The 26,782-nt window shown below is 37.7% G+C and overlaps 3 protein-coding genes and 1 long non-coding RNA gene across 4 annotated transcripts; 1 reads left to right on the forward strand and 3 right to left on the reverse strand.

Moving 5' to 3' along the window:
• The first annotated feature begins 104 nt into the window (after positions 1 to 104).
• Positions 105 to 2,729, forward strand: LOC121798169 (argininosuccinate synthase, chloroplastic). Its single transcript, XM_042197036.1, has 8 exons — positions 105 to 208; positions 407 to 526; positions 632 to 680; positions 821 to 1,003; positions 1,209 to 1,283; positions 1,360 to 1,545; positions 1,793 to 1,881; positions 1,965 to 2,729. Exons 2-8 carry the CDS (start codon positions 420 to 422, stop codon positions 2,515 to 2,517), a joined length of 1,242 nt encoding a protein of 413 aa, XP_042052970.1. The 5' UTR covers positions 105 to 208; positions 407 to 419; the 3' UTR covers positions 2,518 to 2,729.
• A 17-nt stretch (positions 2,730 to 2,746) lies between these two features.
• LOC121800645 (Werner Syndrome-like exonuclease) lies at positions 2,747 to 3,421 on the reverse strand. Its single transcript, XM_042200170.1, has one exon. The coding sequence runs from the start codon at positions 3,419 to 3,421 to the stop codon at positions 2,747 to 2,749; it is 675 nt and encodes a 224-aa protein (XP_042056104.1).
• Positions 3,422 to 3,730: 309 nt separating this feature from the next.
• On the reverse strand, positions 3,731 to 16,973 carry LOC121798549 (nodal modulator 1-like). The gene is made up of 27 exons (XM_042197614.1): positions 16,746 to 16,973; positions 16,552 to 16,617; positions 16,365 to 16,451; positions 15,667 to 15,723; positions 15,509 to 15,573; positions 15,223 to 15,392; positions 14,662 to 14,723; positions 14,431 to 14,514; positions 13,979 to 14,138; positions 13,212 to 13,327; positions 11,466 to 11,594; positions 10,947 to 11,018; positions 10,699 to 10,794; positions 10,241 to 10,318; positions 9,804 to 9,932; positions 9,374 to 9,547; positions 8,735 to 8,938; positions 8,542 to 8,655; positions 8,129 to 8,361; positions 7,306 to 7,351; positions 6,967 to 7,215; positions 6,004 to 6,234; positions 5,724 to 5,815; positions 5,041 to 5,269; positions 4,352 to 4,702; positions 4,197 to 4,270; positions 3,731 to 4,115 (listed from the first exon to the last, which is right to left on the reverse strand). The coding sequence occupies exons 1-27, from the start codon at positions 16,845 to 16,847 to the stop codon at positions 4,022 to 4,024; spliced, it is 3,564 nt and encodes a 1,187-aa protein (XP_042053548.1). The 5' UTR covers positions 16,848 to 16,973; the 3' UTR covers positions 3,731 to 4,021.
• A 3,800-nt stretch (positions 16,974 to 20,773) lies between these two features.
• Positions 20,774 to 22,815, reverse strand: LOC121799892. Its single transcript, XR_006050386.1, has 3 exons — positions 22,550 to 22,815; positions 21,731 to 21,820; positions 20,774 to 21,015 (listed from the first exon to the last, which is right to left on the reverse strand). It is a non-coding gene; the product is annotated as an uncharacterized LOC121799892 (long non-coding RNA).
• Positions 22,816 to 26,782: the final 3,967 nt, after the last annotated feature.

Genomic DNA, 26,782 nt, shown 5'->3' on the forward strand with positions numbered 1-26,782 from the left:
TGGCGTGTTTTACTTAAAGAAACGCCAACACGGTTGGCGTTTTTCCCATATATGGAACAGATAACAAAACGGTACATTTCCGTTATTTCTAAGGCCAAGTGGCCTAGAAACCCGATTTTCCCTTATTTTCATTTGTGCAAATCGTCTCACTCTCCCAGTGTGGATTGCTTCTCTCACTCTCCGCCGTCACTGTTTGGCTCCTTCACCGGTAATCAATCGCCCACTCTCTCGCGCATTCCTATTATTCTTGTTCGAATGTAATTCTCTGCTGCTCATGCCATCACTTTTTTTTAAACTTTGTTGTATGTGTTGTGTGAAAACTTGCAAGCTTTTATTCATTTGTATAGAATAGGCATACAAACAAATTGCACATCACATTAATATAATCTAATATGATCGAATGCAGTAATTAAAGATCAATGGCTTCCATTAGTGTGGATGGAAATGTGCATAGGAAGAAACTGAACAAGGTTGTGCTGGCCTACAGTGGAGGCTTGGATACCTCTGTGATTGTTCCTTGGCTTAGGTGTCTTACTCTCTCTCTCTCTCTCTCTCTCTCTCTCTCTCTCCAATGCATTACATTAATTTTTTTCATTGTGTTTTATCTTGATTTTTGTTGTGTCCATTGCAGGGAGAACTATGGCTGTGAGGTTGTTTGCTTCACTGCAGATGTTGGCCAAGTATGTTTTGAAAAAATTGCACGCCTTCATCAAAACTGAGTACCCTAATTATTCAGTTGTGAAATAGTTTGTTGATACTATTGTTGTAACTAGTTGTTTGTTGTGGTCCTTTCTGCCTTTGGATATATGATATTCTGTAGGGGGTGCAAGAATTGGAAGGTTTGGAACAGAAGGCCAAGGCTAGCGGCGCGTGTCAACTAGTGGTGAAGGATCTCCAGGAAGAATTCGTCAAAGATTTTATCTTTCCATGCTTGCGGGCTGGTGCTATCTATGAGAGGAAGTACTTGCTTGGGACTTCAATGGCTCGTCCAGTTATTGCTAAGGTGTAGTCTAATGATGGATATTCAGTCTTAGTTTTCCTTGCTGTCAGATGAAGTTTAGTCATTGAGTTTCAAAATGTTTGTGTTTCCTCATTGTTAGCTTATCTTTCATGAGACGTGGTTTATTCCTACAGCATTTCTTCGAAGATTTTAGCTTCAAATTTAGGCAATTGTTTTAGGCAGTGAAGTGTGTTTGGAAACAATGCAGGCAATGGTGGATGTTGCCAAAGAGGTAGGAGCTGATGCTGTTGCTCATGGATGTACAGGGAAAGGAAATGATCAGGTATGCTTGGAATTTTTCGAGATAGTTGATTGCCTATTCATTTGTGCACTTTCTGTTTAACCTTCACCGGTTGCAGGTTCGCTTTGAGCTCACTTTCTTTGCTCTGAATCCTGAGCTCACTGTTGTTGTTCCTTGGAGGGAATGGGAAATTACTGGAAGAGAAGATGCAATTGAATATGCTAAAAAGCATAATGTGCCTGTTCCTGTCACTAAGAAATCAATCTACAGCAGAGATAGGAATCTCTGGCATCTCAGTCATGAAGTAATTTTCTACAAATTTTCTGTTTCAATGCTCTATATAGTGTTATTTTTGTGGTTATCAGATTTATATAACATGTCATAAATATGGACTTGATTGAATGATGAGCTATGAATATATGGACCAAAGGGACATTTCCCTAAAGTCTGCTTATTACATGATTACACTTGTGTGGGCACATTGTGGTTTGAACTTGAACGTTTTCTCCGGCTACCAAATGTTAACAAGCTTGTAATATCTAAACTTAAAGGGAGACATTTTGGAGGACCCAGCAAATGAGCCAAAGGAGGACATGTACATGATGTCTGTTGACCCGAAAGAGGCACCCAACAAACCAGAGTAAACTGCTGTGACTAACTCCTGTTTGCAATTGCAAATTATTTTGTTTCAGAGATATGCTTATCCTTCTAGTTTCCATACAGATATGTGAAGATCGGTATAGTTGAGGGTCTCCCAGTCTCTGTAAATGGAAAGGAGCTCTCTCCTGCTTCTCTACTCACATTGCTGAATGAGATTGGTGGGAAGCATGGGATTGGCCGTGTGGATATGGTTGAGAACCGCCTCGTTGGGATGAAGAGCCGTGGTGTGTATGAAACTCCAGGCGGGACTATCCTCTTCACTGCAGCACAGGAACTCGAGTCTCTAACACTTGACCGTGAGACCATCCAAACCAAGGACTTCCTCGCGTTGAAGTATGCTGAGTTGGTATATGCTGGCCGGTGGTTTGATCCGCTCCGTGACTCCATAGATGCGTTCATGAAGGAAGTCACGAAGACAACTACTGGATCCGTGACTCTGAAACTCTACAAAGGATCTGTTACAGTGACAGGCAGAGAAAGTCCCAACAGTCTCTACAGGCAAGACATCTCCTCATTCGAGAGCGGGAGCATCTACAATCAAGCAGATGCCGCTGGTTTTATCCGCCTCTACGGATTGCCTATGCGTGTCCGTGCTATGCTCGAGAAAGGTCTCTGAGATGTAGGCAGTAGGTACCTACCTATATATACACATCTCTGTTTTAACTTATTTCCCTTAGTTTCCTATTAACAGTATACTTTTTAAACACAACTGTTGGATTTATATTTCAGGTTTGTTTTTGAGTTAATTATGTGTTTGCAACATTTGTAGCCATGTCAACCAAAACTAAAACTGCATATTTTTAAATAATAAAAGAAAAATGAATACTACATTGATGATGCTATAGCTAGCCATGTTTAAGCAATTTGTGAGCAATGATGTAAGACGTGTAAGCATCAACACATGCTTGTTCAACCAGCTCTGTATCAAGGATTCTCGATTCCCAATCTCCTTTTTTGTTAGCATTGCTTCTGCATTTCCTCACAGAGAATCCAACAATGCAATAAGCTAGAGCCCTCAAGCTAGGCATACCTCTATAGCTCACAGGAAACCATTTCTTAGCAAGAAAATGAATGTCCACCATACGGCTCACGCGGACTGCATACTCTTCTAGAAGTTTTCGTGAGTTGTTCTGAATGTCAATGCCAACAAACGTAGTGTTAGAATCGCTGAAGAAATCCCTTATAGATTGAGGAATGGAATCAATGTGTAGGAGTTGAAGAATGAGGGCTTTTGTTTGGAAGCATAGCTGCAAGAGTGCAGTTTTGTTGCTCATAGACAGAATTGGATGATGGATGAATTTGCAGCTCATTCCAATTATTTTATGACCTTGATGTTGCTTCAACAACCTGTTGATACTCTGTATCCAATCATCAGCCACATTGGCCTTATTTGTCACAGTAGTTTCGATGATTTTACCCTCGAATTTGACTAAGAGAGTAGTCATCATGCTCTTGCTTTCTTTTTTCTGGATTTGAATGAATTTCTTGTGAATAGATGTTTCTGATTCTGAAGACCTCATTTCATTTTATTATTCCTTTCCGACTGTTGTGTTCTCTATGTAAGCTGTATCTAGGCTTTTGGGAGGCTGTTCGAATTTACAGTTACAAAATGAAACTGAAGCCTAATTAATTGGGTTTTCAGTTGTCATTTATGTCAGTTGCACCTCAAACATTGTGTTATGTTGTAATCTCTTTAATGCATCGCATACTTTGCAAATAACGAGATAAATAGGTTTAAGTGTCTACAATTATGAAATGGGCATGAAAAATCTTGTATAGACAGACTGAAAATGAAATCATGACAAATAACTGGCGGTGCAATAAGTATATAATAAGATAAAATGAAGTGAGGGATATAACTAACTGAGCTTGTCAATCCACTTTCCAATGCTATCAAGATTTCACTAGGTTTATATTCTCTGACTAAGCATCAAACCTCTCATGATAATCATTCTAGTTTGTTTGAGCTTATCTATTTCATTTCTCACTTGGAAAGAATTTCTACAAAACTTATGTCAAGAAGTATTAGTCAAAAACTATTCCAACTATTTCACAGACTATGAAGACTACATGGCCAAATAAACAAGAGTTTAGTGATTAATAAGTTATGCGCAACATCTTCAATATGTCTTTTTTCTAAGAGGCTGCTTCTTCACATCCTTCTTTGCGGTTACGGTGGACATCCCAGCCATGGCTTGATAAAGATCTTTCCATCTACAAGCCAACAAAATTCCTCATCAACATATTAGATAAACAACTAAAACTCGCAGAAAACGTCAGGTGTGTGTCAGCTACCTTGGCATGGTTATGAACAGAGCAACGGCAGAAACCCCGACAACCAGAGGATACAAGGGTGCAGTAGTCAGTTCCTGAAGGGCAATAACATCAGCATTGCCATAATGGAGTTACAATATAGTTGCATCCCAACTGCAAAAACAAGGTGAAAATACCTGCTTGTAGTTGTCCTCTACAATTCTATAGCTTATTGGACCAACATGGATCCGTGGTTGGCTCTCTAAGTCGACCTCAACAACCTCAGATTCAAATTTATAAGTACTGGATGGCACGGTGGATCGAAGCTGGACAAGGTGCTTACCCTTGGGTAAGTCCTTCACCTGGAAATAGTTTGAAATTGGCAATGGAAAAACGGTCTCAACCTTCGATGGTAGTGATATAATTTCCACCCGGATATGAGAACGGAGTTCCATGATATCCTTGCCTTCAACATGACCACTTAAAACAGTTATATCTGGCTGTTCAAAGACCACAAAATCTTGATCCTTGATGTCTTCATTGCCAACCTAGCACGACATATATCAGAAAAATATTCAGATTGGAGACAGAGTATGAAGTTAATAAACAGCAACACTGGTCATCTTTTTATGGAGGAATGTTGATATTATTAGTATTATTTTTTTATTTTTTTTTTGGGTCTCTTGTAACTCTATGGTTTACTCTGTTTGAGTCAGAATGCATATGCAAGAGAAAAATGTAGCGTCTTAAGACCAACAACAATGTGAAAAACAGACATACAATTCTAACCCATGCTAGAGATACCATGAAGTATCCATCTGCAGGTCACATTTAATATGAAGAAATTGCATGCAATTTTGAAGTTCCCATCTAAAGTAAATCTAACCTTAACAGTCAAGGACATGGGAGATGCATGCTCTATAAGAGCACCATCAAGCCCACTCTTCCTTGCTATTTTTATTACATACGTAGTGTCAGGCTGGAGTCCCCTCAGCCGGTAACTTCCTGATGAATCAGTTACTGTTTCTTCATAAAATCCTTTTGACTCAGCCCTTGCTTCAATGGAAACACCTTCCTTTGGTTGACCCGACAACAGAGTTACCTTGCCTAATGCACTGCACAGAGAGTAATGAGTTCCATGGCCCTCTTAAAGCTAATAGGTGTTTAGAAACTTCATAAACAGGGATACATTGAAAGTCAGGTTTTAAAACAAAACAAAAAAAAAAATCAGAGAAATGCTACGATTTCTACCCCAGATACACCACTGAACTGCACATTTTTTCTTAACATGACATGAAGTTGTCAGAGATTTTTTAGGTCACTTGTAAGTTGTATAAGAGTAATAAAGCGAATAAATGAGTAAATAAGTGTCAGATTCCAATACAACAGAAAAATATTGACACACGTGCCACATAGGAAAAGACTGAATATTCAACTAAAATATATTTAGCCTTAGACGATACAGCTGAAAACCTTCAAAAGAATGAACAAAAGGCTATGGAGAATATAGCTGGAGAAATGGAAATGCAACTAGCAGAAACATATACGAAGATTTCTGGGTAATGGTACCTAAAAGCAACACGAGTAGCATGAAAGACAACTTCCTTTGATTCCCCAGATCCAAGGTCAATTGCCTGTGCGGCAGGGGAGAAAGCATATTCCTGGAAATACAAATAAAAAGTATTAAGTATATCCCAGGAATGTGAAAGCATAACCATAAATGCATATGATGGGAAAGTTGTCAGAAGTTCTAACATATGTTGATGCACAAATGGGGAAGCGTGTTAATTAGGGTAATTTTTTAAGGAATCACCGAGTGCACGTAACAAATAGCATCAAGGTCAGGTACCTTCAATAAAGGTCGAAGGTAAAAACTTCCAGGAAATAAGCTATCAAAAATGAAAGCTCCACCAACTCCAGAAACAGAATTGTTCCTATACCCATCTTCACCACTTAATGACAAGAGAACGGATGGAAAAGGCTCATTGCTGTCTTCTCTAGAATATAAGCGTACAGAAATTTGACCCAGTTTCTGGCATGAAAAGGAATACTGTCCGACTCGTTTCACATGATAACCGTGCTGCAAGGAAGAGAAAATCAGTGATCAAGAATGTTGATTGCAAGAGAGCACACTACACTGGAATCATCTAAAAATGCTTCCCGTATGTATTTTAAAAATAAATTTCAAAATATTATTTTTGAATTAGCTAAAACTAATAGGGAGATGGATTTTTTCTGTTTATATCATTGATGAACAAACATGATTGCACAAACTGGAACCTAGAAGCAAACTTAGCAACTTTATATTCATTATTCAGCTGACTTTTAATCTGAAGATGATTATTGCTTCCATCTACTCAGTTGAAAAACACATTTGTCGCATCCGTAAAGGAAAAATATAAGGTAGGTCACTTATTAAGTATTATTCTCGGAATGCAGACATAAAGAGGAACTGATTATTACGAGAATCTCCTCCAGGCAAAGGCAAATAAAAATGCAGGGACAACTAAGAAGTCTCCTTTTCTTTCAAAAGAAAGTGAAGGTCAGGAAAAAATGCACGTTCTAGTATCCAAAACCTAACAAATGCTAACTTCAATATGCCCAGAAGAGAACTCAAGAAACATAGACTATCTAATAAATGCTAACTTTAATACGCTCCAAATGCTAATTTTTTCTAGATTAAGTCAAAAACCGATCACACTTGAACATTCAAGATCAATATTATTCAACAAACAGACTAATATTTTATCGAAGGAAGGTGCTGAATATAAGCAGCACAAATTCTTGAACTAAATCTACAAAAAGTTCAAACCTTAGATGCATCCACACTGTAACTTATATCATCATAGAGAGGTCCTGCGCCAAATAAACCATCTGTTCTCGTGGTGGTTTTAAGTGCTGTGTCCCCTCGCTTGAGATGAGAAACAGGGCTGTCACCCTCAGCAACAACTCGTATGTTAACATCTGAAAGAGGGGGTGAAACTGATCCTTCAATATATAGTCCCAAACGACCAGAAAACGAAGCAATTGGAGCTTGGCAGCCATCTTGTTCTACTGAGACCTAAACAAATATAATGGAAGCCTTAAACATACTGAAATTTTAAATTTTTGCAGACAAGATCTTAGTTGGAAGAACTGCTTAAGCTCTTACATGCTGTTTTCTTGGGTAAAATAATAACTTCTTTTGGATACCAGTCCTGCAGCAGAGCAGACATGACAAAAACTGAGCACACGAAATCCATAGCAGCAATTGAATAAAACATGACAATATAGGCTTATATCTTTATATTCTGAAAGAGATGTAACATAAAAATTTAGCATCCTAAAAGAGAATAGTCTGCTCAATATTGCATTTTCCGCATCACTGCAAGCATGATGACACATTGACACGTGAAAAAAAAGCAAGTTGCTTTCTTCACTAATGTTTAGAAAAATCGGATTATATCCCGATTAACCTTCATTTCAGCAGCAGTGATGACATGTCTTAACTGACTAAGCTACAGGAACTGAATCAACTTATTACAAGTTCATGTAAATATCAATTGCAGAAACATCACCAGTCTAAAAACTCTCAAGTGTAGAAAACACCACTTCATTTATTAGATTTTCCTTCTTTTTCTAATTTCTATATGTTGTAATGATTGTGGTAAAATAGCTTCTAATACATGCAGAAACTAGGAAAGATAAAATAGTATACCTTTTCAATGCAATTGACATAGAAAATGAAAATTAAATTAATCCTACCCTTCCAGATAGGCAAATCGAAAAAGAAACATATAGAACAAGATAATACATAGACCTAATTAAAAGATAATATGGATAGATGTCAAATCATGAAAAGATCAAATCTCAGGAAAAAAATATATGCTACAATAAAAAGGCAAGACATACTCTTCCAGATAGGAGAACTTCAACATAACAAAAGCAGGCTGAAACAAGATGAGCTATAAGCACCAAAATCAAAAGATACCTACCGTGAATCCCGAGGAACAAAAATGAGTTTTTCTCCAAACTTAGACCAAACAGAATACTCATAGACGGCATCTCTTGATGGATCAACTTCAGAGGAGACAAGTCTGGCAGGAGTACTACCGACCAATGTTTCTTGATTGTCAAATATATCAACAAGTATGTCATCAGGCAAGTTCTTATCCAAAACATGCACATGTCCTTTAAGCAGGTATTTTTCACCCTTTAGATTAATAGGCTGCAGAAACAGGAAAATAATATTAATCCTAAGGAGAGAAAAACAGAGAATCAAGTAGCCCTCCCAGCATCTCTTCCCACTCACTCTAACCACCAACGGCACAAAGAAAAGAAAGAAAATGAAGATGAAATAAGATAAGGAAATGCAAAGGGAGGCGGGTAGCCTTGTTAAATATCATACTGATAGGTTTGACGTGTCAACTCCTACACTGGAGCTCCCAAAAGAAATACATGAGTCGACAAAATGGAGTTCATGGACACCAGGAGACGTTACACAAATCTTTTGGGAACCTCTCTGCAAGTTGAAAGCAATTATAACAATGGTTTCATGAAAAATGATAGGTGAGATTTCAACAATGAGATGATGATATGACCTTAATTTTCAAGTTCATCCGAGAACTGTCAACTTGTACCAAGTACGCATCTGCACCATGGGTGGAGATTATCCTGACCCAATAACCTTTTTGAATGAAAGTAATCCCTTCAACATCCTCCACACCAACATTCACGTTTATAGAGTTCTGTTCCCAGCACCATATATCTTCTCCCGATGTGGTTCCAGGGGAATAGTTATTGACCTGGTATGGAACAAAATAATTATCATTAGGACAAGTTCCGAAGAAGAAAAGGACCACCTATATTCTGCAGAAGCATCAAGAATAAATAATGGACCATAGGATATATTCAGTCTCTAATCTCTAGTAATGACTGCTTTAGATGGTAAGATCGCTAGTTTTCCAGGTAACCACAGGTAAAAGGCTCATGCATGTAAGTAGTGGTTACAAGATTAACAATTAGTAAAAGACAAGACAAGATATGATAAGGACACAAAAACCCAGTATGCCAAACTTCCACATCCATGATCAACCAATACCAGCAGTTGAAAATCATGAGAAATCCACAGAATTAGGCAACATAATAATGGAAGAAACAAGGTAGCGCAATAGAAACAGAGAACCAAGAGCATGCTTCTCCATTAAAAGGAAAAATGAATATAAGCCTCAATGCATTACCTCAACTCTATATTTACCAGGGAGTACACTGGAAAATGAAAAATCACTACTCTGATCAGTTAGATTAACTGTCCTCTCTTCTTTGCTTTTACCATCCAGTCTCACGAGCTTAACAGAAACAGAAGGCCCACATGTATCCTTGCATACCACAGATCCACGAATATTGACTTGTGCCTGAGTTTTTAAAAAGGGCATAATTACAAAGATGATTTCAGAAAATCTTACATACCGCATCTAGCATCCAATGTGAAATTGAACAACTACTTGGTAGGAAGTCCTCAGAATCAAATAAAATTAAAACATCCCCCAGATGAATGGACAGGCCAAAGGGGCAATTGTCAACTGCCAGAAATCAAATACTACTTATTTACAAAGCTTTTAATGTACAGAAGACAAAAAATGAACAGTCTTCCCAATAGTGATCTCATACCTGATAAAACTTAACATCTAGCAATGGTTTATCAATAACGACATCAATATGATGCGGAGAAAACTGCAATTCTGGGGCACTCTCAGGTGCTGCTGCAATAGCAGATAAGCGGTAACCACCAGGTGGAACCTGAAGAACATTAAAGAACCAAATTATAATTCATAAATGAAATCTGCACTTTGTACCACCTCATGGCTTTATTTACACATTGGTTCTATATCATATTAGAAATAAAACAGCCGTATAAGGGACAGTTAAACTGAAAATAAATCCCATCAACAGGGGAAACCCATCATTTGAGATCTTACCTGAAAGCAAAACCTGCCACCTTCATCAGTTAGTTTCAGTTGGGGTTTGAAATAAAACAGCCGTACAAGGGACAGTTAAACTGAAAATAAATCCCATCAACTGGGGAAACCCATCATTTGAGATCTTACCTGAAAGCAAAACCTGCCACCTTCATCAGTTAGTTTCAGTTGGGGTTTGACATTCTCTGGCCCATGGGTCAAAGCAACCTGGAGGACACAAAAGAACAATTATAAAGGGCGTTAGCATCTTAAAAGCCACTTAAAGGTACTCATGAAGCAGTTCAAAAAAGATTTGGATTATATACGTCTAGAATCAACCACCAACCATTAATTATTTGGGGCTAATACCCTCAGCATTACTACCAATCCAAGGCAATTAAATTTGTTAGGTCTCCATTAAAAGATTCTCCTCCACATTATTATTATTAATAAGACACATAAACCATCAAAAATCAATTTATAAAGATAACATATTAATTGGGCCACGGTCACAAATCTCTGATACAGCCATATTGCTACATAGCAAGTTTCTTCTTCCTAGGCTTCCCAGGGCTGTTGAGAAATTAAATGAGGTGACAGACAATTACCTTAGCCTTGTAAGCAGAATCAACTGTCAGAGCCATGCCACAAATATCGTATGCAACTGCTTTGATATCAGCAATTGAAGCCATGTTTGGTAAGACCTACAAGGAAAAGGATCAGCACAAGAAAGATATAGGTGGATGTGAACATCCAAAGCCGATAAGGCTTTGGTGTTAAGCTCCCTCTATTCATCTTTTTTTTAAAATTTATACAAGGATCTTAATAGCAAAATAGAACTTAAAGTTTGACTCACCAAAAAATCACTCAGCCTTTCAAACTTGTAATGTTCCTTCTTAGCTTCAATATTGTATCTTTTTGATGTTACCTAAGAAGATCAAGCATTCATAAATCAGAACTCACAAGAAGGCGATGGAAGAACCAACTTCCTCTTCTAAAGTTTCAAGAGAAGGTTGACGCAAAACTTCAGAATGTGATGACACAGTAGCAACAGTGAAATTGTATGAGATATTGAGATTAGCTTAATATATTTATCATAGAGAATAATTTCTTCAAGTAACAGAGTTCATTCTTCCATCCACTGTTCACATGAATATTGTCTCATGAGTCATGATGCCAATTACCAAAAGTCCTATGCAAGGATTGTGGCACCTTTGAATTGAATGCTCATAATCGACATCTTTATCAATGATCAGTTTAGCTCATAATATATTTTTGCCTTGGAAGTAGGCTTGTGATTATATAATTCTCATTACATGCTATAATAGGAACTTAACACGAAAATTGCTACTATAAAGAATAACATCATTTTTACCTGATCAAGCTTGTAATGGCCCTCTCTATCAGTTTTTGATCGTTCATGGCCATCAACTATAATTTTTGCATGATCCACTCCAACGCCATTACCATCGACAACACGACCCCCAACAGAAAAACCAGTAACCTAAGTCATATGAAGATGACAAATTGTGGTTCCATTTCAGATCTTAGTGACCAAAAAATAAAGATACAATTCAAAGTACTCTTACAAGAAAAACAGATTATTGACTCAAGAAAATATCTTTTAAGTACTTTAGTCATCCTCAGCAATACATTCCCAGTGACTATATAAACAGCAGATATGTTCAGCAAAGACAAGGGTTAAGGACAAGAAAGGGATAAATGCCCCCAGGCCGATTTATTGGTAAAGTGCATATTCTTGAGGCCAAAGGTTCGGATCCCACTAATGCCTCTAAAGGTCTGGACCTGTCACACAGTGTGCTTTACCCATCTTGTGTGGTTGGTAGGCTAGTACACAGGAACATGGGTTTTCCCAGTTCGCACCGAAGCTAGTGGTTGCGGTTCCCATGAACCAAAGAAAAGAGGGGGGAAAACTAACAGCACCAAATGACAACAGTCTGTCAGTTGATATAGTAATATTCATATATAAAGAATCCCTTTCAAGAAACAAACAACTTTCTATAACTCAATTTTTCTATTCAAGCAGCAAATAGAAGAATTATTATAAAATACTCCATCCGTCCCGGAATCCTCGTTGTGTATCTTGATTAATTGGATCGTTTCTTTGTGGATTCCTATAATAGGAGTCCTATTTAGTTATGGTACGGGTTTTAAGAAATGTAAAGAAAGTGAGTTGAATAAGTTAGTGGAATATGGGTCTCACTTATATATATATTAGTTTTATAACAAAATGTGAGTAGAATAAGTCGGTGGAATATGGGGCCTCTTACTATTTATGGAAAAAGTGAAATAGGACTCTTATTGTGGGACGGACCAAAATGGCAAAGCAGGACTCTTATTGATATTGTGGGACGGAGGGAGTAATAGAATGGTTAATTATAATTTATGACATGGCCTTTGGTTTAAGTTGCAAAATTGGTCCGACTTTTGAAATATTGCAAAAATAGTGTTAGTTTTGGGTGGAAGTTGCAAATATGGCCCAGGTCTATGTTTTCAAAACATAGATTCTGACATGGAAGGCTCAAGTCCAATGTGGATATTCTAATTTATTTCATACTACTAATTTACATGGAAAATATATTTTCGACTTGATGCCCAAAAATACGCCATTTTGATGCTCAAGCTGACAATCCGGGCATCAAAACAACATTATTTTGATGCTCAAGGGAAAAGATATTTTCCATGAAATATAATATAATAAATTAGAATATGCTCATTGATTTCAAGCCTTTCATATCTGACTTTCATCCAAAAATTCTGGTTCAGGCCATATTTGCAACTCAACCCCAAAGTTCATGCTATTTTTGCGATTATTCAAAAGTGGCCATTTCTACAATTCGGCCCAAAGGTCAAGCCATAAACTATAACCAACACTAATAGAAGTTAGCTAGACACTGCTTCCAGTTAAATATCTTGTTCGAAAATGAGATACCACAAAAGGCTTTAGCCTTTAGGTGTGATACCTAGAAGATATATCAAAAACATAAAATCACAATCACTGATGAATGATTTTTTTAGAATCCACAAATAGAAGCATGCCTTAATCAGCATTCTTAGCTGGAAGCAAACATGGCAAGCAACAAAGCACCAAATATCCTACCTGAAACCTTTGAGGAACTATCTCATGATCATGCTGGACAGACACCACCAGTGAAGGAGGTGATACGTCAAATACAGTATTCTCACCCTTGTAAAAAGGTATGAGCTTGTAGGTTCCTGAAACATTTCACCACATCATTGACTAAGTATCATGAAAAATCTTCTTCAAGCAATAACTTTGCATAGTTAAGAGAATGCGAGAGGACTTAAACCACACCTAGGTACAAGCAAACAAGTCTCCAATTGTTACATGTAGAAACAAATTTATTAGGAATTATAAGAAAGGTGTGCTAATTTCTTGTAGTATTCATTTGATACTAAGTAGAAGGTCTGAACAACACACAAAGACTGAGGATTTGAATAGATCATCTTTAATTTACTCCCCTGATACGAAGATTTTGATTTAAAGATATGAGACCCATCTAAGCAATTCCAGTGTATGGAGGAGGCCTAGAGGATTCCTGTCCAGTACCAAAACTGAACGTCCAGAACTCTTATAGCATAAGAAATGCTGCTGAGAAATGAAAATTAAAACCTCTTCGTAACATCAGCAATTACGTAGAATAGGTGGAAGGAGACTCAAAAAGACAGTTTTCCCATCGTATATACTATTTTAAGCAAACAAAGGCATGGCTTTATGGAAAAACTCATGGTAAAGTTTTATACATAAAATATAGGACAGTGGCCTTTCTCACGTAGAATACAGGAGTTTTATCAAACTTCAAATAATCAAAAGGGGGCGTACAAAGCAAGCAATAGATAATGTACCACATGGAATTGATGTGAATCTGAACATCCCATCAGCATCAGATACAGCATGACACAGAGCTTTACCCAGCCCAGGAGCATTGCCAGAGTCAATTGGGCAATTCACCTCCAAAACATCATCCGAATACAGATAAAAGTGAACTCCCAATATGGGATTTCCCTATTGCATCAGAGAGCATTAAAATTGTCATAATATTGGTTTTTATTGCATAGTGTCAAAAACAATTTATTCTAGAATCTCAGACCTTGTAACTGGATAAAGCGAACAGAAATTCAAAAGAATATAGTCCAAGTTAGATAAGCAAAATAATTTGCCTCAAGAGGCATTATGGAATCATGAAAAAGATTGTAGTACAAATTCTTAGCGGTAACCGGGGTTTTAAACTCTTTGGAAGCAAAATTGATGTTGTTTAAGAATTGAATTGCGAATTTGAGATGTTGCCAAATATTACCTGTGCAACTACATATCCACGAATATCATAGCCAGATGCATAGAAAATATCATCGAGCACGCCATTATGAAACCCTAATTCAACCTGCATAATCAATAATCATATATAAACTCGAATCAATTCACCATACGTGAATCAGAAAAAACTGGGTAATCCGCACTACGAAAAAGAAACAATTGACCGATCATATGAATTGAAAAGGGGGAACATATAAAGATATTAATCAACAACCTCTTGAGAACCCTTGATCTCAATACTTAAATCATGGCGTGAAGCAACAATTTTATACTTTCCTGCATTCAAGTACAGACACTGTTAGTAAATCAGCAAAGGTAACATTGCTGGTGAAGAATCATGCCTAATGAAACATAGTAAGGATTCCACTGACGTAATTGAAACCTAAGGTCATTTTCCCCCATCACAGAGCCAAAACGTAATCATCTGTTACCACATCCACATCACAAAAATGAAAATTTTTACACCATAGATTCTGCACGCCATATATAATAAGCATATTGTTCTAAAAGTAGATTAGAATAACAGATTTGGCATCATTTTCCACTTCTATCCTTATTTGTATAGCATAAAAGTTCAAATGTTAAGAGAAGAAAAAGGAAAACTCCATTGCACAGTAAACAAGAATGTATGTTACGAGAAGCAAGCCATACAGGGGAAGTGTTAAATATATTGCAACTTCTGCAAGGGATTCAGCTGACCAGCCAAGTATGCAGGGCATTTGAGAGGGCTTTAAATGCTAAGTGCACTGTAAAACAATAGAAATAGTGACTAGACCTGGAATAATATTATTGAATGAGTAGCTTCCAGTTGACGTTGTTGTAACGGAAGAGACAACATCTCCACTCTGAGATATGAGCTCAACTTTCACATTTGATGGACCACCGCCTTTATGTGAACAACTATCGCCTGAAACTGCTCCCGCAATTTTTCCAGATAAGGTGAAGCTGCAGTAGCAGTAAGATAGTGAAACAAAGGTTGAGGTGTTGAACAAAGGATATGGTTCACAGAAAAGTTTTGTGTTGTCTAAATAATATTCTAATGAGAAATTGAGAATACATACCCAGTAAATCGAAAATTAATATCTTCATTGGCATTACAACCAGTGTGATCAACAACGACAGGAACCTATAAAAGCAAGTTGCAGTTAGCATGTGAAACAAAATGTCTGATATCTTAACTTAGAAGTTGGACATTATTAGAGTAACCAAGAAACTCAACTTGTTCCGGGGCATACATCCATCCCTCAGGGCCCTTGATTTTGATCACATAAGAGCCCTAAAACCAGATGATACCAAGTTTGCCAAAATGTTATGACATAACAATTAGGAGAGATAACACAAGATGACAAGAATATGTACAAGAGCAACAACAGTAGACTTTGAAAATGAACAGAAAGGACCCGAGTGCAGCTCGAGATATAAAAAACAACTGCTTAAAATAGAAACCATTCTTATACTTTGATATGATATGGCTTGCAAATCTCTAAGCCAATATCATGGACAAATTTCTTCTATTTTGTAGGTTTTGAGATTGCAAGTGAAGGAGTTGAAGTATATATACAGAAAAGTGCAATGAAAAAAAAAGACACTCTTTATCTTGATATAAGGAAGGATGTGTAAACAACAGAGTTTTTTTTTTCCGTCCCCGTGGTTTCTATCCTAGAGTTGATTCCCAAAGCCAGAAGTTGGACTGACAAACCCATTTCATCTTCAAGATTTTATGTTTATTGATGGAACGAAAACAATGAGGTATTCATCCTCAGAATAGCCATTTAAACTATCATGAAGTACCGTCTGTAACCAGTTATTGTGGAGACAGTATATTTGATTTGAGAAATCCAAAGCAACGACACCAGTTACACATTATACCGAGGAATCATAGAGGTGAAAGGAGAAGAAAGCAATCTATTATGCAACCTTATCATAAACAGGAATAAAGTAGTAGCCGTTGGGAGCACACTGTGTCCGGTCCTTAACCAAGCCATCCATTGTCCGTAGCTCAACCTGCATTTTAACCAAGATCCTATGTCAAATTATGTAGCTATAGTTAGAAAAGCTGCAGGTGCAAATCCGGAATGCATCATAACCAACAATGCTCTCCTACCGTAACATGAGAATAATCCAATTTGCCATCAGTAGGCTTCCTCGACTTTATCAACTCCGAACTTGCCTGCAGGTGAAAAATCCACTTCCAAATTACTACTATCTTTCACTAGTTGAACTAGAAACAGCCACGCTCTCAATGAATTGAGACAAAAGTCTGCAGAAAAAAAAGGCAAAAAATCCTGGATCAAAAACCTCAACGAATCCGCCGCATCCTTGGATAGAATCAGCTACGCTGAATCGATAGCAGTGAAGGATTGCAGTTGCGAAGAGCAGAAAGTAAATGGCGGAAGGCATCTCGAAATTTTGATCGGAGAGATCTAGAATCAAAGACTCTCAGATCTCAATGGCGCATGATTTTGGATTTTGGTAAAATATCGACTGGTTCTGGGCACTACTATATATGAGAGGGTTTATGGTTTTTCTAATATTATGGTTCTGTTTCTGCTTTAATAATTTAGGTCACACTAATGTAAATATAGCTGTATTTTACAAGACCAGTCAACGTAAAATTTGCATTTTCTTTGCGAGATGAAAAATTTATTGTCAAAATTTAGCATCCTTGAACAGAGTAATTAATAAAACAATGTATTTTTATCTATGATATGTGTATGATACTAGTATATGATACACGATATGATGCATCATTAATTTATTGATAAAGATGATTATCATTTTACCCTTTTCAGAGTATTATCGAAATGGTTATTAGAATAAACCCCGTTTGATAGTTGATTAGATTAACTATTTTAGTTAATAAATAAGATAAGTTAATTTAATTTTATATGAACCAATTGACATGAGTGGGTATTTGGTATATTAAATAAATAAATAGATATAGTATTAGTTTGTAGTATTTGTTTAGTTTGTAATTTTCCACAAATACCTCCAGTAAATTTCAATAAAATTAGGATGGGTGAAAACTAAAAAGTTTGAGATCAATCATGTAATTTGAGTTATCCATCATGATTGGATTATAAAATGTAGATTAATTAATTCTTTTATTTGGTGGATTCATTTAACATATCAAAACACAAAAAATGAGGGCTTGAAAAAATGTCTCGGGCCAAGACTATCTATAGGATATGATCAAAACAAGAATGCATCTAAATTCATAAATGTAGCTCAAATATTGGTCCTAGTATTAAGTGATCTAATGGTCAATAAATAACTAAAAAAACGGGAGGGTCATTATTAAGCACTTTTAGGTCATATTATAAAATTCAGATTTGATGTCATGTTAAAATCATTTTAGGTCATCCTTAGTTAGAATTACCTAAAAATAAACTAACAATGACCTAAAAATGTCCTACGTATGATTTTGTTATGCATTACATTTTGCATAGATCAAAACTCTTATCTTCACACAAGGTATAAAAGATTCAGTTTTTTCTTTAAAAAAATATTAATACTCGTACCACTATAATTAAGACCGAACTAGAAACCAAATTTCAGCCATCCATTTCTCTAATCTAGTAGGTAAAATAAATCAAGCAACGGATATATATATACTTCATTTTTAGATAGTTTTATTCGTTTTATACGAATTCCATTATTTGATCGTTCTACTTCATTGCAGAAAAGACTAAACTAAAATGATCTTAAGATTAATTATGTGTTGTCTAGTAATGAGCTAATATATTTTAGTTTTGCGGTTCGGCATTAAGAATTAGTTTTACTTATATCGCAACCCTGATTTCATATTCTCTCTTTATACATATAAAGGTGAGGTTAGTTGCAGGACATACCATGGTGTTTCCAAGGTTCTGTTGAACTATGAGATACTTAAGGTGCACTATTTAAACAATAGGTAATTATATTTGTATTTTGCATAATTTAGATATTGATACATAACATGCTTAGATTTTTTTCATATTTTTCATTAAACATTTTCAACTGATTCTATGTTTGATTGTTCTATGTCCAAAATTGGAAGTATCATCAAGAGGTTCATAATAATTTTGATAATATGAAGCTAGCCATGTTGGAGGATGTATTTTGCCTGAAGATTTTATTATAGTATAAAAATATAATATATATTTAGTGCATCATTATAAGTGATAAAAATATAAGTGGGCAGTGAAAAACTGTTGAAACAAAGTTTGTTGGTGCTTGTATTCAACAGCACGGACAAAAATGGGTATTGCAAAATACATTCAATTCACCCTTATTTTGGGGAATGGTTTTATTATTCTTGCATGACGCATGAGAAAGCCAGAATATGAATGCAGCAGATGCTAAAAGAAACAGGACATTGCTATTAAAAGGTATAAAAAACATTATACAATTTTATATCAGATTAATAATTGTTACTTATTAGATTTTTTAGGTATAATTTGTTCTACAAGTTGTGGATCATAGACAACGCATCACTACACTGGTCTGGAACAGAAAGAGATGCCAAATCTTGGGAAAGAAGGTTGGGCATATTGTTCTGGCTGAGAAGGCGATATAGTATATACTCCGTATTAAAATAACTTATTTGCTTAATCTGTTATTCGCATATAATTTTGGATGAGTTTAACTATTGTTTATATGCTGGAATTTCTTTCCCAAAGAGACTGAGGATAAAATTGTTGGAAAAACTTATCTACTCAATATTGCTATTTGGAATGATTTGGTATGCAACATCCTTTCAATGTCAGTAAAATGTGCACAAACAATTTACAAATACAAAAAGTAAAAACAACAAAGACGGAATGGTAATACTACGTTTAATTACAAATTACTACTTTACATAATACTAGAGTACTACTATATGGTATATACTACTTCTTCTTCCTCCATTACATAGTAGTCTATCACTAGAATGGAAACTGACATCACCCCTTTCCGCCGAGGCTGGGGACACTGTCTTCTTGGTCGGTTCGTCGGCCGCTTCCCCGGGAAGGAAGCAGCGTATGGGCTCATGAAACGGTGGCCGTACAAAGCTATAGTAACGTTCCATAGTCGTGGATGGATGTTCTTCCAATTCGGCAATGAGGAGGATATGGAGAAAACAAGGCAAAAAAGGATCATTTGACGTTTTTGGTACACAACTTGTCCTCCAATCAATGCCTGATAAATTTCACTCCGACATGGAGCCTGAAGTCCGAGTCCCGGTATGACTCAAGCTCGTAGACCTTCCGGTGGAGTTATGGAATCTAACGGCGGTTTGCAAAATCGCATCATACCTCAGGACACCGCTCACTACAGATTTCCGTAAGCTTAGAAAAGAATCATTGGACGGACCACGCATCCAAGTTATTATGAACAAGGCTCAGAGACCCCGGGATGCAATCAGCATCAAGATGCCATCTGGGGAGTTCCTTGATCTGAAGATCCAGTATGAGTTCCTTCCGAACTATTGCCCAACATGTAAAAACTTCGGTCACCTTGAAGAGGATTGTTGCCTAGGAAAGGAGGATTGGCAGATTGTTGGGAAAAATGGGACAATCCAGAGGTCCAAGTCTCGGGGTCGGTCAAGAAGTGTGACAAGGGTCCAGCCGTCCAACCATATGCTCCACCATACCAAAGGCGAGAACCAACTCACCCCACGTATCAACCAGGCCCTAGCCACGGACCATGGTCCCGCCCTAGGAACCAGTGGAAGCAAAAGGGAGCTAACACACCAAGATCTCAGTATCACCAAGCTGACAAGGGCAAATTAGTTTTAGGGAATTTCCCTAATATGCCAAATAAGTTCGATGCCCTCACGATCGAAAATGAGATGGACCACCTGGAGCCCCTCCCGCTACTCTCAATGACTGCGTCAATGTCCTTCTCCAACTTGCAGTGAAGGAAGCTCATGAGAAAAGGGGAAGAAGTAAAAATCGAGACCCCAGACTTGCGTCAAGAGTAGTTACACCGACAGGGGAAGGGCCAGCAACAACCAAAGACACCCTTCCCATTGAATACCAAAATCAGGAGAAGGACGATGTGTTGAATGAGGACATAGCACAAGACAACCCAGCAGATGGCGACAAGACAAATGAGAATGAGAATCTGAACCCGCCAACGGACAAAGAGGCAGAAGCATCCGAGATCGTGGTTGAAGCTGAAACTATGAATGAAGTCGAAGTTGCAGAAGCATCAACTAGACAGGGACGAGTGTAACACCCCTTACTCGGTTAGTTTTAACCAAATAAGTGACGTTACCTTTCGGTACGATCGATAAACAAAACCTGCCTATTTTTTTTAACCATTTTGCAACACTCAACATACAATACTATCATAAAAGAAACTGAACCTGATAACACAACTATTTACTACTATGCATAACAAAATAACATTAACCTGTTTATATAGACATATATACAACTCCACTAGCAAAAAGAAGGTTATAACCTTACATTTGTAATCAACTATTTACAACCAAAAGATAATTTAAGCATGCCACGTGTAAACTACGACTGTACCAGCAAAAAGGGAGGTGGTGACTTGACACGTGCTGCTGCCAACTAGCGAGTTCACTCGCTTCTATACTCTGCAAGAGGGAGAAGAAAGAGGGTGAGCTTCGAAAAGCTCGTAGTGTAATCGCATTCCAGAATAAAACCTCTACAACTTCAAACCATATCACTATCACAAGTAAATACTTTATTACCTGGAATGTCGTACAACACATATTCAATTTAATCATGTTATACTTTCAATAATAGTCATCTATCACGTATCAATCAGAAACAATATATAACATAATACCTGAGGAAAATATAACTGTTTAAAGAATTCAAAGCACAACCATATTATTTCAAAAAAATAGAAAGTCACATTCAGCCCCCAAGTTATGCTTAGTGATGGACACGGGTACACGGACACTATCTGTAGCCCTATGAGGGCGTCTATCATGTTAGTCCGTATCAGACACTGTAATCTTCCATATGGCCTATGCAAGGCAACTGTCATATATTACCCATATAGGGTACATTTCAACAATCGATATATCATATAGACCATCGCTTCGGTTATCCAGAAGACGAGTGATCAACATGTGTGCAGTACTGTTGTCCTATGGCATGCCAACTATACCCTGTGGTTCACTCAAGCAATGGGGCACAACGCAACTATTTCATATCAACTTTCACATTATTCAACACAACCATTTTTTTTAAGTTCTATGGCATAAGCATACGAATCACACAAACAAATAGTAATATTTATCGAAGTTAAAGGAGTTAAATTCTAGAACACGCGTACACTACCTGTACACGTAAAAAAAAACCGCTATTACTTGCTTAGTCAACCCTGGAGGTGCCCTTTTCCCTTATCGCTTGTGCTTGCACTCGGTTCACCTAATTTTTCAAACAATCACATATACAAATTATAAATAAACACTTAAAGCACAAATATCACATCTATCTATCTCCCTTTTAGCATAAAAACCTTTATTCCCAACTTTTAAAGCTTTAAAAAAATATTGACTGCATTACATCAACTTCATATAATAAACTGACTTAGCTCGGAGATAACTAGGGGTCGAGCCTACACCAAAATAAACCTCTAAGAGTCTATTTTAATTACAAAAAAGGTTTTCCTCAAAATTCCAAGGGATTAGGGAGTTATGAACATTTTACTACAGCCTGCCAGTTTGTGGCAGATTCTGGCGACTGTTTAGCATGAATTTTTAAAAATAGCAAACGTTGACGAAATGATCTGAAATTTTGCAGACATCTTCCCGAGACCTGATAGTATGCATTAAAATTTTTAGAACATAAATTCTAGCATGTTAAAGGGGCCGAAACTGATCAGTACAGCAACACCAGAACAGCCTACAAACAAGCTATTTATCCAACAAAAGAAATCCCAAAACAAATCAGATTTTTTTTTATCACTTTCATGCTTAACAATCATATCATAATTCCAATTGCATAATTCAATAGCCAAATTACACCAAAGCATCAAAACAACAAAATCCCCAATTCTATGAACCCTAACTTTCAACCAACCAAAAAGAAACACATCAAATTAACATCACTACTATATTTAGAAACATGATTGAAGAGGTTATGGAGGAATCTAACCTCTAATTTCAACTATTTTCCAAAGATAAGTGGATGTGGGTTTGCAACCTAAGCTCTAAAATTGAGAGAAAAAAGAGGGAATTGATAGCTTGAATTGATGAAGTGTGTTACATGTTACACGATGGAGTGATCGGACCTGTCACGGTGGAAGCTTGGTGGTTGAACGGAGGAAGCAGAGGCTGATGAAAATTTACAGAGAGGGAGAGAGTAGCGTAGAGAGAGGGAACGAAAAAGAGAGAGGAGAAAGATGAGGATGAATATTAAGTTTCTATTTCTTTTTTTTTCTAAATTTTCCTCCTAATTTTTCTCCACAAGCCACGTAAATTCCCTACTTACACATCAACATTCCTCTATTCTTTTTCTTTCTTCTTTTTCTTTATCTCATTCTTTTTCTTAATTTCTAATTCCTATATTTAACAATTCTATTCCTAACAAAAACATATACATAAAAAAAAACACTAACTAAACTATAAATCCTAATCTCTAATATCTAATTCTTCTAAGATTGGGATATTACAACGAGCATCAAAGAAGAAGGTTGAAGTCAAGCGGAGGTATCATCAAAGTCGAAACTATGAATGAAGTCGAAGCTGCAGATAACATCCATTTGGCTCAAGAGTTGATGCGTGGTTATGCTAACAAGAAGAACTCTCCAAGATGTACCATCAAAATCGACCTCCGCAAGGCATATGACACTGTAGACTGGGAATTCATCCGAGCAGTCCTCATGGGTTTAAACTTCCACCCGAAGTTTACCTACTGGGTGATGCAATGTGTCACCACACCTTGGTTTTCATTGCCATTAACGTTAGCCCACATAGTTTCTTTGCCGGCAAGAGAGGCATCGGCCAAGGTGATCCCATGTCACCCACTATTTTCATTTTTTGCATGGAATATCTGTTGCGGCTACTTGCAGCACGCACCTCAAACATCAACTTCAACTATTATGCAAAATGTACTAAAGAGAAGATCACCCACCTAGCATTTGTGGACGACCTTATGCTATTTTGCAGGGGCGATTTGATGTCCATGGAGATCCTGAGCGACACGATGAACGAGTTCACAAAATGCTCGGGTCTGGATATCAACCGGGATAAGTCCCAACTCTTCACTTGCGGAATTCCTCCAACCCTTGAATTGGAGGATATCAAAGGAGTCTTTGGGATTCCAATTGAAAGCCTTCCAGTCAAATATTTGGGCACCCCCTCGAATCGAAGAAGCTTAACATCATGCACTACTCCCCGCTAATTGAAAAGATTGCCTTGATCACAAACAGGTGGACAGGTAAAAATCACACATATGCCGGTAAAGCTGAACTTGTTCGCTCGGTTCTACAGGGTGTTGAATGTTATTGGCTACAAATTTTCCCACTCCCATCAAATGTGATTGACCGCATCACCTCAATTTGCCGTCAATTCATTTGGGAAACAAAATACCCCCTTGCAATGGAAGGACCTTTGCCTACCGAAGGACGAATACGGGCCTAGGATTCAGAAACTTAGGTGCATGGAACAAAGCCCTCATTGGACACAATCTATGGAACATTCACATAAAAAAAGATTCCCTATGGATCAAGTGGATTCACAGTGAGTTCCTTCGAGACAAGACGCTATGGGAGTGGATAGCAAAGCCACGAGATTCACCTTTGCTCAAGAGAATTTTGGAGATTCGGGACAGTCTGCTCATCAATCATCCACAGGGTGAGGTCGTGGCCCTCTTGGCCAAGTGGTACACTGCAAATGGAACAACAGAGGCATATGATTGGTTCAGGCCAAAAGGCGAGCGCAAGTTATGGCTGCGATTTGTGTGGAAAGACTTCGTGCCATAGAAGTTCTCTTTCACGACCTGGCAAGCGATCAAAGGCTGGCTATCCACTAGGGACAGACTTGGTTGTCTGAACATTGACCAACAATGCCCTTTATGCTCCTTGCACCTCGAATCAGCGGACCACCTCTTTTTCAAATGTCATAAGACAAAAGAGGTATGTAATGTTATTAAGGGATGGGTGGGCATGCGTACATTATTGAGCTCCATCCCAATGGCGATTAAGTGGATGACAAAGGAGAGGCACGGAGCAGCGATTATGCGCAAGGCTAGGGGACTAGCTCTTATGGCGACAATGAGTCTAATTTGGAAGGCTCGCAATGCCCTTGTCCATGATGGGACAACCTTCGAACCAAGACACATTATTTTCGAAGTCAAGAAGACCACTTATGCCATACTATATTCCATATACCCGCAAGAGCTTGACCAGCGATACCTTGGGACGTGAGGGGTCAACAAGAGATAGCAAGGTTTTCTTTCCTCTATGTATTACGTTTCTTTCCTTATGTTTGTACCTCAGCTCATTGATGCATGATGAATTATAAAATGGCACCAAGGGATTTCCCTTGGCTCGGTGTGTTTGCCACTGCCTGCGCGGGGTTACCCCGAGGTAGGATGGCTACTTGTGTATCCTTATGGGTCCCTCCCGACATTTCTCTCCTTTTCTGACACCTCCTAAGCCAGATTGTCCCTACTATCCCATGCCAATCTTAATGGGGTTACTTCATATAATAAACAAAAGTTCATCGTCCGAGAAGCAGCTTCGATTTCCGGCCATGTACACGTGCCTTAGTCCACACAAAGATAACCCTTCCGACCGATTGGCCGTGCAATGCTTCCTTCTTTCATCTTTTGTGTCGCTATGCCCGAGGATGAGTGCTTGGCTCAGCCCATGGCGCCCCACTCTTTTCCTTGTCTCGGTCTCCCCAAGCCAGAATATCCCTAGTTTTCCGACTCTATCGGTATGACAATCATTTTGCACGATAAACTTAAGTTCTCCCCAACTACTTCAGAACCATTTTTCCGAGCATGGCTCGAGCCGTGGGACATCCTGGGATAATTCTTGACCAAAGGCTTAAGCATTGCACAAACTGGTTCTTGAATGGCCCGGCCGTATCCCTACCATGTGCATGACCTGAGCCACTGGACATCCTTTTACATTTTTACCGAGCCATCTCTTAGCCACCCCCGCTATTTTGAGTCCCTTCTAACCCTTGGAAGTCGGATTGGCAATGCCTTGTATGGTTAACAAATGTTCTCAAGATCTAGGCTTGTGAGCCTCATAATTGCTTCAAGCGACCCACCAACCCATTCCCCCCATTTAGGGTACTATTTTTCCTCTTGGGGATTTTTCCCATTTGGGTTTTGCCTCAAGAGGTTTTAACGAGGCCCGCCCTCCACCGTTGGAGGGTCTTTGTTGTGGTTTCGGGATAGACCCGGACTATCTCACATAGGTATGCCTATGTTTTTGTGTAATCTTTACATGGCAAAGACGTTTGTCTAAGCCATTAGGCTGGCTTGGGTCCTACTCTAAACCTCAAGGTCTTCATGTTGCAGTTGTAATGTGGCTAAGTACAAGCCCTTGGGAATGCCCAAGTTTGTGTGTATTTCGTTATTTCCCCCTCCCCAGCTCGCTAGTCTAGGCTAGTTGGTTGTATCCCTCGGGTTTGCCCGAGTAATGCTTGTATGTTTCCTTTCGTTATTTTATTCATGGATTCATAAAAAAAAGAAACATTTATTTTCAGTACGCGGTTTAAGAAAAATTGTGTTAAGTGAGGTAAGTAAATGAAGAATAAATCAGGAAATGAAAAAGGTAGAGAGATGAAGAGAGAATAAAGTAAGAGAGAGTAAAATAAGTAAGAAGAATTGTGTTGACTTTTACTAAAAAAAGAAATGATTCCACTACTATGGAACGTACCAAAATGACAAAATGACTCTACTACTATCGAACGGAAGGAGTACCAATTAACTACAATTATTCATCAAACAATAATACTTAAACACTACTCCATATGAGGTATGAAAATTTTAACACTAGTAGTAAGAAAAAAAATTCAAACCAACAGGTCGTGGCATAGTAGACAGCGCGGAACTGTGATGTCCTTGAGGTCACGGGTTCAAATCCGGCAACCCGCTGAGAGACTTTTGCCCTTAATCGGCAAACCGATCGAGTAGGATTAGTCAGATTCTGCCGAAGGCGGATTCGGTACACATGTGGTTAAAAAATATAGGATATATATAGGGAAAAAAAGTCAATGCAATGTTATGATCATTGTAATTTTTTTATCATGATTTTATTAATTTTTAAAAACTTTTCCGTCTACACAAAATAAATTATACTCCGTACATCCAATGTTGAAGTGGTTAAAAAAACAACATGATGTATATAGAGAAAAAAAAAGTCAATGC

Source organism: Salvia splendens, chromosome 4 (assembly GCF_004379255.2).
Source record: "Salvia splendens isolate huo1 chromosome 4, SspV2, whole genome shotgun sequence".
Lineage (NCBI taxonomy): Eukaryota > Viridiplantae > Streptophyta > Magnoliopsida > Lamiales > Lamiaceae > Salvia > Salvia splendens.

Excerpts from the sequence above, each read along its gene's own strand:
- LOC121798549 (XM_042197614.1), bottom strand. The coding sequence starts at position 16,847 with ATGCCTTCCGCCATTTACTTTCTGCTCTTCGCAACTGCAATCCTTCAC. Across the intron at positions 10,319-10,698 it reads ATTCTGCTTACAAGGCTAAG|GTTGCTTTGACCCATGGGCC; the intron begins GTAATTGTCTGT and ends TGTGTCCTCCAG. Across the intron at positions 4,703-5,040 it reads CCATGTCCTTGACTGTTAAG|GTTGGCAATGAAGACATCAA; the intron begins GTTAGATTTACT and ends ATGTCGTGCTAG.
- LOC121800645 (XM_042200170.1), bottom strand. The coding sequence starts at position 3,421 with ATGAGGTCTTCAGAATCAGAAACATCTATTCACAAGAAATTCATTCAA.
- LOC121798169 (XM_042197036.1), top strand. The coding sequence starts at position 420 with ATGGCTTCCATTAGTGTGGATGGAAATGTGCATAGGAAGAAACTGAAC. Across the intron at positions 1,004-1,208 it reads CTCGTCCAGTTATTGCTAAG|GCAATGGTGGATGTTGCCAA; the intron begins GTGTAGTCTAAT and ends GAAACAATGCAG. Across the intron at positions 1,546-1,792 it reads TCTGGCATCTCAGTCATGAA|GGAGACATTTTGGAGGACCC; the intron begins GTAATTTTCTAC and ends CTAAACTTAAAG.